The following is a 12,355-nucleotide window of genomic DNA, read 5'->3' on the forward strand; positions in this document are numbered from 1 at the left end:
GTAAGGAAGCGAGCAGTTGGGTGAACTTCATACGAGTCGAATAGCTTGAGTAGCCGGCCTATCCTCAAGCTTCAACTGGCATGCGGGGTTGATTAGCCTTACTGCGTACTGTAGTTGAGCGTTGAGATATGCAAGTTTAAGCCATCTTCCGGGGTAGTTCCCCTCCTGGCACTGAACGGAATGGGGCCGAGGTGGAGAGCTCTGAGGGGAGCTTTACTTGGTGACGGCTTGCCCATCGTGGTAGAACGTGTCGAGCACCCGATTCCGTACAATAATTCACTCAGATCAGACAGGCTAAGGGTCTACAGATCCGAAATATCGGCCCATGCTGATTATAGGTAAAGATTGGAACTTCTCAAGTTGAGATTACGTTTGTCCGTCGCATTCATGCTGTTGTTGGATAAGTATTTGATGCAACCAAAGGCCCTCAATTGAAGCATCTCGCATCAAGTTCAAACACAACATCTTGAATCAATATACATTATAATGTCAGGTTCAATCCCTCATCCCTTCGATCCTCTCAGCGGAGAGGAAATCCGCCTGGCTACCTCTGTTGTGCGCAAAGAGCATGGCGATGCAGTCCACTTCCACATCATAACGCTCCAGGAGCCGCGCAAGGCTGAGATGGTTGCCTGGCTTGCCAATCCCTCCAGCGGTGCCAGGCCTCGACGTGTTGCAGAAGTTGTCATCATTGATCCACGAGAGGGTAAAGGCCATGTTTACGATGGACTTGTCGATTTGAAGCGTCAAAGGATCACAAAGTGGGAGCGCGCTGAAGGACAACAGCCTATTGTGAGACCGCCCCCAAGAATCACATCGGAAAAATGGCTAATTGATGACCATCTTGCAGCTTATCGTCGAAGAAATGCTCGAAGTCGAAGAAGCCTGTCGCAAAGATCCTCAAGTCATCGAACAATGCCGAATTAGCGGGATCGCCGCAGACGAGATGCACAAAGTCTACGCTGACCCATGGACCATCAGCCACGACCCTCGATACGGTAGCAGCACACGCCTATTCCAAGGCCTAATGTACTTCCGCCCAGATGTCGATAACTGCCAATACCAATATCCCCTTGACTTCCACCCGATCTATGATCCCAGGAAGAAGGAGATCATCGCTATTGATATTCCTCGCATTCGACGACCTCTTCAGAGAAACAAGGCCGTGGATTACCATCATTTATATATCCAGAAGGAGGGTGGGTATAGAAAGGACTTGAAGCCGATTTACATCTCCCAGCCGGAGGGTGTTTCGTTCAATGTCAACGGAAGGGAGCTAGAGTGGCAGAATTGGAAGTTCCATATTGGATTCAATTATCGTGAGGGTATTGTCTTCAACAACATTACCTTCAACGATAAGGGAAACTTCAGGCCGATCTTCTATCGCATGTCTCTTTCCGAGATGGTTGTTCCCTAGTACGTTGCCATCCGCCCTTTTTGACAAGTCTCACACTGACATCAATACTTAGTGGTCACCCCGAGCCTCCTCATCATCGCAAGCATGCCTTCGATCTGGGCGAGTATGGTGCCGGATATCTGACAAACAGTCTCTCACTTGGCTGTGACTGCAAGGGTATGCTGCCTCTCACTCCTCAGCTTGATCTAGTTCACCAAGCTAACTGTAAAGGTGCCATTCATTATCTCGATGCCGAGCTCCCAACCCAGACCGGTCAGATTAGAAAGATTGAGAATGCCATATGTATCCATGAGGAAGACGATGGCATTCTGTTCAAACACACAGACTTCCGAGACAACTCAACTATCGTCACACGTGCTCGAAAGCTTATCGTTCAGCATGTCTTCACTGCTGCCAACTATGAGTACGCCATTCAAGTATGTTGCATCTGCCAAGTATCAAGTGGAGACTACTAACAGAACACAGTGGGTGTTCCATCAGGATGGTACCATCCAGCCAGACATCAAGCTCACCGGTATCCTCAACACCTATGTTATGAACCCCGGTGAGGACCTGCAAGGCTACGGAACGCAAGTCAAGAAAGGTAAGTTTTCCAATGACGGTTACGACCTTCAGACTAACCTTACCAAGGTGTCAACGCCCATAACCATCAGCATCTATTCCTTCTCCGTATCAACCCCAGTGTCGACGGACACGAGAACACGGTCCACATGGTTGATGCTGTACCTTCGGATGCCCCAGTTGGCAGCCCAGAAAACCTCTACGGCAACGCCTTCTATGCTAAGCGCACCAGACTCGAGACGACTGGCCAATCTATCACTGACTACAATGGTGCTACATCTCGCTCCTGGGACATTGTCAATGAGAACAAGCTCAATTCTGAGAGTGGCAAGCCTGTCTCGTACAAGCTTGTGAGCCGAGACGTGCCGAACTTGATGCCCAAGGAGGGTTCTCTTGTATGGAAGAGAGCCTTCTTTGCTCGTCATGCTGTTCATGTGACGAAGTGTAAGACATTCTCCATCCTTACGTATCTATGCATCATGCTGACCATTTTCAGATGCGGATGATGAGCTCTGGGCCGCTGGCAACCACGTCGCTCAGACCTCCGGTGAGCCATCCAGAGGCCTCGGGGCTTGGGTTGGTGACGGTACTAAGAGCGTCGCTAATACTGATATCGTCCTCTGGCACACGTTCGGTATCACGCATTTCCCCGCTCCAGAGGATTTCCCAGTTATGCCCGCTGAGCCGATTACACTCTTGCTCAGACCCCGTCACTTCTTCACCTGCAACCCTGTCATGGACGTGCCTCCTTCTTACTCAATCACTCCCAGTGAAGTGGCTGCTAAGAAGGCTGGATTTGATACAACTGATAAGGTTAGCAAGCTGGCGGCTATGAGTGACTCTTCGTGCTGCAAGCCACCTAAGCTGTAAAATATTGGGAATATGTATTGAAGGAAGGATGTTGTACGCGATACAGGATTATCTGGTTTCGAATGTAAAGGACAATCATATCATTATAAATACATATTGGACCACACTATCCCCAATTCGACTTCAAATTCCGACTATCCATCACATCTATCCAATGCGTCGCATACTTCGCGCACTGTTCCGTGTCATAAGCTTGCCAGATAGCTTTGGTCAAATCTTGCGCTACTGCCACTGGCTTTGGGGGGAGGACGGTCTTCAACGTCTCCAGACGCTCGTGAAGAAATTGTCTGGCAGCCATGATTCCCGCATTTGCATCTGGATCTGGCTCTGGCTCTGACTCCTCTGGCAGCTCATCGTGAAGGCCAGCGAAGTCAAGGTAATGTATCATGTCGCAATCCTCCAGACTGGCATCTTGGCTGAAGGGAACATCTCTGGGAGTAGTGGCCTTGACTTCAATATGTTTTCGCCTGAGTCCAGTGCTGGCCGAGACGCAGAGTAGTGGCTGGGTCATTTTGCTACCCGAGTCTGTAGGTAACAGTTTCAGTATGCTCACCAAGTTCAGAGCGATTGGGGTGATCCAGTTATCCCACAAGGCTTGGGCATCTTTCGCCTGTGATTGATCCAGCTCGTGTCGTCTTACGATGAGTTCTGGAAACGTCTGGTACAATTGCAACAGGGTTGATTGACGGTAAGCTTCGGCAACGTTGAAGAGGTGTTGATTAGGCGTCTTCTTGTCATTCGTCTCTCCAATTGTCTCGCGGCATTCCACATCGAGATCGCAAGTCTGCTTCTCTACCACGGCAGCTTCTTCAATGAGCTGCATGGCAGCGCTGATGTTGGCTGACGCAAACATGTCTTGTGGTTTCCGGATTTTGCGTCTGAATTTGTGGCAAAGTTTCATTGCCCGCATGAACATTTTATAGCTGTCGCTTGAGACCCCAGTCCACGGATGCGGAACCTGTTCAACTGGGTCTGCCGTCACAGGCGCACTGGCAGGAACTGCTTCCTCGACGTCACCCATTTCTTCCATTTTCTGTAAGCTTCTACAGCTCGATGTCACCATCGACAATAGCATTTCGCAGTAGAGCCAACTCTTATTAAAGAAGGATAGCAATTGCCGCTGTTCTTCGGATAATGCGTGCTTGTTTTTGTTGACAGCATGAAGGATGGCTTTCGCTTCGCAGAGAAATGGTAATCCCAGCTGAGTGGCATTGAGCCAGCAGATGCTGGTTCCAATTCCCATCAGGGAGAACAAGAGACTTGTAGGTACTGAATTGAAGAGTTGGTGCGACTTGACAGTATGCAAGTCAGCTCTCATGATTTCGGCCGCCGCCTTCATGTTCGTTATCGATGTCTGCCGCATCATTGGTACTTTGGCGGACAGGTGCGCGGCCGACATTGCCTGTAAACTTAGATAAACGAGCTCGCAGTTAGACCATAGAGCGGCAGCAATAGTCCGGTTGAGGTTGACATCAGAATCGTAATTGGACCACAGAGAACAGACATGGCGAAACCAGTACTCGATGAGCACAGATGGCGTATATGTGATTGCGTTTGGTGTCATTTCGAATGTCAGTCTGCCAGGGTCGACTGTCGGTAAGGGCATGTTGAATTCAAGGGCCATATTACCAACTGGAATTGAGAGGGTTTCTGAAGCTGAAACTAGGTCGTTGTCACTTTGAGCAGACCCTAAGAAATCGTCTCCCCACTGCAAGGGGGATACGGAGGACGTCATGTTTGATAGGGAGTAAGCGTCGTGATTTTCGCTGTCGGTGCCACTGAAAGGATGGCTTGCTTCCTCGTGTTCTTGTTCCAATTGATTTGAGAAGAAGTCACCGTCTGTAGACATCGGGAACAAGGGTGACACAATGCCGTTGAGGTGAAAGACAGACGCGCTTGCAGCTGGGTCAAAATCATTGGGAACAATCGCTGCTGCCGAACTTATAGAGTTTCTACCAGCTACAGACGCACTCTCTGATCGATATGAGATCTGAGAATGTGTGTCTGGTTGAGCCTCCGTGGACCGCGCCGAAGGTGAACCCTCTGTTCGCGACTGACGAGGTCGCGATTGAGGCTGTCGAGTGCGCTTCTCATGCTTGGTAGACCATCGAACATCCAACCGGTATCCACCGCATTTCTGACCACGTGCAGCGCATGACTTGCAAGTTGGTTTTGCTTCGTCGCATTTTGCCTAAAAAATGGATGAGTACACATTCAAAGTACGGGGATAGTTCCGATGCCTACATGTTTTGACCTGCATGTTACGCAACCGCCCCTGGATCGGGCAACTCGGCCTTGACTGGATTGCTGAGGAGGCATCTGATAAACAAGGAGCATTTAGAAAAAGATGAGATTCCCGATATTGCTATTTGTCGACCCGGGATAACGATGAGAGCAACTTAATGATGAATATTGTCACCAGGTGACGATCGTTGGATTCTGTCAATTCAAGTCCAAGATAAGGATCGGTAAAAGTTGAGATTCAGCGGTCTTACCCCGCAAAATGCCAGGCTCGACCCTGTGACTGATTACCTAACAGTGCCTCTTATACCGGATGAAGATAAGTGTTTCAGGGGTCGTGCCTCTGAAGATTAGCGGTTGGCTGCGCTGACAGTTAAAGTTCAGTAGCGGCTGATAAGCCTGGAACACCAATCACTTTTGGCTCAATCACTCACATCCTGGCCCGGCACTGACGGGGGCGGAAGTGCGTCGCCTCGCCCTAAACCCCTCTGTAAAAATTCCCTCTTTTGTTCTAATTACCTCGGCTGAATGGATGCAATTTCGTCACAAGCTCAGCAGGAGGGGCACATATTATAGAGACTATAAATGACTTAGACCACTAAACTATTGCTTGGAAATAACATCATCACCTTGTATCTCTTATCTTATCAAGCCAAACATTTGTGCAACATGTTTATCCAACCGATACCCATGTGTATGTGACAGCTCAATGATTACCTGCTCCTTCTTGTCGCTGATTCTTAGCAGGGTGGGGAAGCAATGATAACTGGGCTTATTTGGTTGTCGATGATGAGAGTCGCGACGCTCTGATTATAGACCCTGCAAATCCTGGAGAGTAAGCGCTTGATCTGGATTTACTTAGAACCCAGCTGACAAGGTCTCCAGGGTTGCTCCGGTTCTCATTGCTGCTATTCAGTCCAACAAACTCAATCTTGTCGCTGTAGTAAACACTCACCAGTCAGTCATCGACAGTCAACGCTGTGTAACAGTACTTCGAACTAATATCATCTAGCCATTGGGATCACGCTGGCGGTAACGAAGAGATCGTATGTATCGTATCGTGGCTCTTTCGACTGTGCGGACTAACGAGAAGACTTAGCTAGCTGCACTAATTAACCTCAAACTTGACGTTATCGGAGGCAAGGACTGCGAAGGAGTCACGAAAACTCCAAGTCATGGTGAGACTTTCAAGCTTGGGAACATCGCGATAACTAGTATACATACGCCATGTCATACGCAGGATAGTATCTGTTTCTTCTTCCAAGATGGGGATCAAAAGGCAGTTTTTACAGGCGACACCTTGTTCACTGGCGGTTAGTTGCCCAAAGTCTGGGAGAAATATAGTTTGCTCACAGAGACATGACAGGATGCGGGAGGTTCTTTGAGGGGACTGCAGAGGAGATGCACGTGGCGCTGAACAAGCATCTTGCATCACTTCCAGACGATACGGTCGTCTTTGTAAGTTACCCTATTCAGTTTCAACCTTGTATAGGAATTAGACTGACGAACACAGCCCGGTCATGAGTATACTCGAAGCAATGCCAAGTTCGCAATCTCTGTATCACAGAGCGAACCAGTGCAGCAGCTTCTGAGCTTCTCTGAGGCAAACCCTGTCACAGTGGGCAAGTACACGATCGGACATGAAAAGGTCGCGCAGAAATCCTATGGGGTTGATTGAAAGCACTTGACTGATATTTATTGTTTAGCAACATAATGTATTCATGAGACTGGATGTAAGGCCTCACATCAACAAGAGTAAGAATTCAGCGCTGACCAAATAGGATCCCGACATCCAGAGGGCGACTGGAGAGACAGATCCAGTTAGCGTTATGGAGAAGCTTAGAGAGATGAAGAATGAGTACAAGTGAGAAATTATGATCTGACATTCGAGACGAGAGTATTTTGGCTGACTCTTGGCAGAGAACCTGAGCCGAAGCTGTGATGCATGAGATCCCATCGGATACGTATACAGTTAGGGGCACTGCATCAAACAATGATCTGTCGATCTTCTGTCCAAATCTACAATGCATCTTTAACAGCTCCTCTTACTTCTGGTCATATGATCTGCATATTCTCCATCTCGTCAAAATTTCACCTAGACTCTCAACCTACCCTATGGGCCTTGGATATAAATGTTGGATTACGTAACTGCCATTGGCAGGATAATGCACGTGCACCGTAAGCTCTCCGATTAACATATGAAACGCGGCAGGCAACAACCGTCATCATTTTTCTTTTTCCTCTTCCATCATCACATTTCGCTAAGGAGCAACAATGGATGATTCTTCAGAGACGGGCCGGGTCCCAGGCCCAGAGCAGCCGGAAACGGTGGAAGCAGGTTTGTCGCTGTGCAATTCTTGTCCTTCGCCGGACGAGATCAGGCTGGAGCAGAAACACTGAGACAGATAGAAGAAGAAGAACAGTATCTCTCGCCGCATCAGTGGTCGGATTTTTACCACATAGACATTCCATCCTCGCCGAGTTCGGTGGAAACACCAAGTTCACCTACATTTTTACCAACTTCGCCGTGCTACTGGTGGCCTGATGAGGTGGACGATTCTCTGCCTCATTGGAAAGACCATGTGAACGAGATGCCACTGTTGCCTAATTTACGGCCCCGTGCCATGACGCCACTAGGCTTCCGGGATGAAGATCCTAGTGAGACGGTTCAGAGACCAGTTCCGCTTTTCCAAAAGTCGCCATGGTTTAAGCTTCCTCCCAATATTCGACGGGATATACTGCGACTGGCCTTTGGTGATCGCCGTGTTCATATGAGTTTATCCTTTCGAGAAAAGCATACATCTGATGACGAGAAGGTCGAGTCTTGGCAGTGGTTTGGTTCCATTTGCCATCGGGGAGAGGCGCCCAGGCCACGAGGAAATGCAGCAGAACAGCAGGAGTTTTGGGAAGATGATTGCAAGCATGGCGATATCGAGCCCCAGAAAATTGGCGTGATGAGCTGGCTGCTTTCATGTCGTTAGAAGTCAGTAATGAGCAATATGCTACATCCGGAACAGAATGCTGACTGACCTTGGCAGTTACGCTGAGATGGTTGACTTATTGTATTCGAGCAACACGATTGCCATGTCTGGTGAAGCGATGATATCCCGTATCGGGCAGCTGGTGCTCCCTCAGAGGCTCTCTGCGGTCACTTCTCTCGAAATCAGGTGGCCTCTTGAGAGAGAAAATGAAGCTTGTGCTGGACATCACGATGATCACACAAACGCCATACGCAGGTTACTTCATCCGTTCCAGCTAAATGTTGATCAGCTGAGCGTTGTTCTGGATATGTTGTCACGCACAAGCTTCCCCAACCTTCGGAGACTATGCATATCGTTTGAGAAGGAGTACAGTCAACGTGGTATCTCCAACCCTGAGGCGCACGATATGATTATCAACAAGCTGCTGCAGTTTGTCAAGAGCAGACCTAAGTTTAAAGAGTGTGCCTTCGCGCTACCAGAGAAAGTTTTCGGTACTATCACTGAAGATATTCGACCTGTGAATTCCGGCTTGGAGAAGGCTCGAAGATCTTGTAAGCAGGTCTGGTGCGCTTCCGATGGGAGCCTGCATATCATGCATGTGCCTTTTGTAAACACCTATCCCGACCCTCCGCCGTATTTGGAGAACAGGGAGGATGCTGGATTCTGGCTGCTAAGAATAAACTAGATAGATAAGGTTCGATCTATGGGAAGACGTCTGGACCAGGCCAGCCATGATGTTCTGAATTTGTGTAACATGATCGCGGGGTTCGAATCAAACGCCAATAGAGTGCATCGGAGAGGATTCCAGGACACGATAATGTATTGAATGAGAATGACGATTCGATTCTACGTTATCATTTTGTGGATTGACTTGTGTGACGGCCAGTCCTGTTTTGCTCACAGCTCAAAGCCAACTGCCCCTCTTTTCTAGTCGCTTCTCTGCACGCTCAATCTCACTCAGCCCCTGCATCAAAAAACAGGGGTCCATCCTTGAATTCTCGTTAACGTACAGCCAAACAACTGAGACATAGCAAGCCTCACCTAAGGGAAACACATTATTGCACTTGTTTTCGTTATTCCGTCTCCGAAGCCTCCTTTTCGACCCTTACACGGCGCGGATCCCTACTATATCGGGACTAGCCGTCGATCATAGATCACTAAACATAAACCTAGATAAACCCAAGATCTGATGCCCCGCCCTTTTTTCTGCACCCCCAACTCATCCCTACATCACCATGCCCGATGATTCTCGGAAGTCCTCTCAGGAGGCCATTGCCCAACCAGAAGCCCTCCTACGCTCCGCCTGTACAGAGTGTCATCGACGGAAGCAGAAATGTAACCGTCAATGGCCATGTAACAACTGCCAGAAGCGAAAAGTCGCCGACCAATGCCGTTTCAGGGACGATTTTAAGGTTGGCTCCGGTGACGATGCTTGGTCGGCTTCTGTTGAGGTGAAAAGAAAGAGAGATCAGGCGGGAGAGGGTGACGAGAGTGATTCGGATGTTGGTGATGTTTTGGAAGCGATTGGATACAGTCGCCTTCATTTGTTGACAAAGCTTGATCAGAACGTAAGTCTTCCCCTCTTCGCTGTCGCGTGTTTGCTCACATCGTACAGTCAGGAAGTATAAAGCCTTCTGAGCAGTACAGGCTTAACCCAAAGAACAGCGCCCAACTGAAGCGAGCTTTGGACGTGTTACCCCCAAGACACGTCGTTGGTAAGACCACCAATACTGTCGCGTGATAGTCATCTTACAGTTAGCAGATTCCCTAGTCCAGAGCTTTCTTGATGTCGTCAACTTTTACTATTACATCGTCTACCCACCCTACTTTAGCAACGAGTATGCCCGCTGGTGGGATGACTACACCAAAGGTCGACCTTGCGGTGTTCAATGGACGTGCTTGTTACTCATGGTCTGCGCTTGTTCCGTGCAGCATGTTGATGGCCAACTCCGAGCCAAGATCGAAAGTGATGTTGGTGAATCTGTCAAGGAACTGACGCAGAAGTATCACGATGCTGCTCGAGAGCTTCACAGCGCCATCCCTGTTGGCCACGGGCATGTTTACACAGTCCAGTACCTCTTGCATTCGTGCTACTGGTTCAAGGCTGAGGCGCGGTTTGCAGAGTGCTGGCAAGTTTTGGGTGCTGTTGTACGAGAAGCCCAGATGATCAGTAAGTCGATGGTCAGTGACTGAGTAGCGTAGTGCTGACTACTGTCCAGATCTTCATAAAAAGCCCGAAGACCAACTGCCAGGGTTTGAGCTGGAGATGAAGAGACGTCTATGGTGTATCGTTGATTCCTGGGACTGGTAGGTACTTCCTGCAAACTGAACTCCGTGCATACTAATTAGATACAGGCTTGTTTCATCACTGTTGGCTCGTCCAATGCTCATCGACCGCGCGGAATGTGACGTCGGTCTTCCAAGTCTTACCCTCGAAGACTATCCAGCTTCTCCCATGCTGCATCTCAAGCTTCAGTCCGAACTTGTCAGCCTCATATTCAAACGCTTTGGTCCACCAAAGATTCTGACTGAGCCTGATGAAATCCGGGACTACCAGGCCATCTTGGAAGGCTTCATGAAGACTTTCCCGCCAGAGTATGCTCTGGATCATCCCAATACCCCTGCTAACGAGGATCTGCCGTGGATTGCTTTGCACCGCCACTACATGCATACTTGCACCCTCTCCATTGCTCTTGGCCCCTTCAGAGGATACATGGCCAAGTCTATGAAGAAGTCAACGGCACCTGCTATTGATCTCGAGTTTCGTGAGACAGGCATTGGCTATGCCCTTCGTCTCATGGAAGCTGTTCACCGGTTCTTTGAGTACGTATGGACTAGAGATACAACCTTCCACTTTGTGCCATTCTGTATCTTCGACACAGCGGCTCTTCTGTGCTCTGTCATTATTCACGCTGAAGACGGTATCGTGCCACGTCGCGAAGAAGTCATCGGCTCTATCGCTAGAGCCTTCGCGACTCTGAAGAAGCTGCGTACCGCTACTAACACAGCCAAAGCTCCCTATGACGTGTTACGACGGCTGATTAAGAAACTGCCGTCGACCGCCGGGATGCAGGCTGCTGATGCTCATAAGAAGCGTCGATTCGATCAACCACCTGGGAGTAATGGTGCTATTCCTGTTCCTGCAGCCGCCGGACTGCCAAGCTCCCAGCTAGCCCAAATCGCACCAGCTCCGGTACAGGTGTTGGCTCAACCTGTGCAGCATGTTCTCCCCCAATACCAACCTTACAACAACCCGCCTCCAGTAGTTCCTGGCAAAATGCAGGCTGGTCAGCAGCCTTTAATGCCGTTTCCTCAGGATGTTCAGGACCATCAGTTCCAGAACTACGCCTACGCTCAGCAGATGAACCCCACTGCGCCAAATGGGCAGTCCTGGCCTGACGATATTACCAGTAGCATGCAGAGCTTCACTGCTGAGCAGCCCCAGTTCGAGATGGGATGGCAGACAATCTCTGAGGCTGAGCTGGGTGATCTTGCTATGCTGTGGAATTGGCAGAGTCTGAACTTGGGATTCACCACCAATCCTATCTACCAGAATCGGAAACAAACCTAGTGATAGTCTTTATTACGATTTGCCATTGAGGCAACTTTGATCACTCCTTTGAAGGATATTTGGATCATGGCATAATGGTCTGGGTTAGGTCTTATGAGCTCTATGGTAATTTTGTGTAAGGAAATTTTCCTTTAACTTGTCAATACTATCAAAAGTTCTTATTCCAGGATTTCCTTTGCAAGAGTAGATTCTTGACCTGGCTCCTACCCTTTGCCCACCGCTTGGTCCTCACAACATCATTCCGGACGTCTCAAATACAGTATTGGTTGGGTAAAGTCTGTCTAAGATGTTCAAGCCCCCAGAAGCCTTTGCGCCACAGCTGAAGTTGATGAAGATAAACCACGTGCAATACTCTATACATGGTTCATATCCTAGGCCAATAGGTGATGCCAATTTCAGGCTGGCCTGCACTAGGATCCTGGGGAAAATACCATTCGGAATGTTCTGGCTCGGTCCGTAATCTCCACCAGCTTTCTTTGCATAATGTTTCACCTTTCAGCCAGCCCCCGGTATCCTTGGCATTGCCCTAGGAGCTTCTTTCCGGAGAAGATTGTATAAATGGCTCGAGTTTCCCGGACGATAGGAAGGATTGGATTCACTTGCAAAGGGAAGATAGATATGGGTTTCTCAACAGTCTCGCTTTTCACTGTAAGGTCTTTTGAAGCACCAGTACGACGGAGTCCTCGGATATGTGACGACTCTTACCCCTCAATC

At 49.0% G+C, this 12,355-nt stretch overlaps 6 protein-coding genes across 6 annotated transcripts; 5 read left to right on the forward strand and 1 right to left on the reverse strand.

The window, feature by feature from the left end:
- Positions 1-243: 243 nt before the first annotated feature.
- Positions 244-2,848, forward strand: FOXG_12247 (primary-amine oxidase; the record flags this gene model as incomplete). Its single annotated transcript, XM_018391995.1, has 7 exons — positions 244-792; positions 851-1,416; positions 1,470-1,573; positions 1,628-1,833; positions 1,883-2,000; positions 2,048-2,422; positions 2,475-2,848. The coding sequence occupies exons 1-7, from the start codon at positions 487-489 to the stop codon at positions 2,846-2,848; spliced, it is 2,049 nt and encodes a 682-aa protein (XP_018250756.1). The 5' UTR covers positions 244-486.
- On the reverse strand, positions 2,407-5,323 carry FOXG_12248 (uncharacterized protein). The gene is made up of 2 exons (XM_018391996.1): positions 5,093-5,323; positions 2,407-5,039 (listed from the first exon to the last, which is right to left on the reverse strand). The coding sequence occupies exons 1-2, from the start codon at positions 5,183-5,185 to the stop codon at positions 2,955-2,957; spliced, it is 2,178 nt and encodes a 725-aa protein (XP_018250757.1). The 5' UTR covers positions 5,186-5,323; the 3' UTR covers positions 2,407-2,954.
- Positions 5,324-5,758: 435 nt separating this feature from the next.
- On the forward strand, positions 5,759-7,031 carry FOXG_12249 (hydroxyacylglutathione hydrolase; the record flags this gene model as incomplete). Its single annotated transcript, XM_018391997.1, has 10 exons — positions 5,759-5,783; positions 5,837-5,924; positions 5,975-6,046; positions 6,102-6,135; positions 6,189-6,402; positions 6,456-6,547; positions 6,603-6,737; positions 6,796-6,822; positions 6,871-6,953; positions 7,010-7,031. 10 exons carry the CDS (start codon positions 5,759-5,761, stop codon positions 7,029-7,031), a joined length of 792 nt encoding a protein of 263 aa, XP_018250758.1.
- A 332-nt stretch (positions 7,032-7,363) lies between these two features.
- FOXG_20696 (uncharacterized protein) lies at positions 7,364-8,070 on the forward strand (the record flags this gene model as incomplete). The annotated part of the gene is made up of 2 exons (XM_018400995.1): positions 7,364-7,427; positions 7,499-8,070. 2 exons carry the CDS (start codon positions 7,364-7,366, stop codon positions 8,068-8,070), a joined length of 636 nt encoding a protein of 211 aa, XP_018250759.1.
- Positions 8,071-8,173: 103 nt separating this feature from the next.
- FOXG_20697 (uncharacterized protein) lies at positions 8,174-8,755 on the forward strand (the record flags this gene model as incomplete). Its single annotated transcript, XM_018400996.1, has 1 exon — positions 8,174-8,755. One exon carries the CDS (start codon positions 8,174-8,176, stop codon positions 8,753-8,755), a length of 582 nt encoding a protein of 193 aa, XP_018250760.1.
- A 550-nt stretch (positions 8,756-9,305) lies between these two features.
- Positions 9,306-11,747, forward strand: FOXG_12250 (uncharacterized protein; the record flags this gene model as incomplete). The annotated part of the gene is made up of 5 exons (XM_018391998.1): positions 9,306-9,638; positions 9,686-9,785; positions 9,833-10,240; positions 10,290-10,377; positions 10,426-11,747. 5 exons carry the CDS (start codon positions 9,306-9,308, stop codon positions 11,639-11,641), a joined length of 2,145 nt encoding a protein of 714 aa, XP_018250761.1. The 3' UTR covers positions 11,642-11,747.
- Positions 11,748-12,355: the final 608 nt, after the last annotated feature.

The sequence above is a fragment of the Fusarium oxysporum genome, chromosome 13, assembly GCF_000149955.1.
Source record: "Fusarium oxysporum f. sp. lycopersici 4287 chromosome 13, whole genome shotgun sequence".
Lineage (NCBI taxonomy): Eukaryota > Fungi > Ascomycota > Sordariomycetes > Hypocreales > Nectriaceae > Fusarium > Fusarium oxysporum.

Bases quoted from the DNA above. Each gene is read 5' to 3' on its own strand.
- FOXG_12248 (XM_018391996.1), bottom strand. From the start codon at position 5,185: ATGCTCCTTGTTTATCAGATGCCTCCTCAGCAATCCAGTCAAGGCCGA. The intron at 5,040-5,092 runs GTAGGCATCGGA...TCCATTTTTTAG, and splicing joins TAACATGCAGGTCAAAACAT to GCAAAATGCGACGAAGCAAA.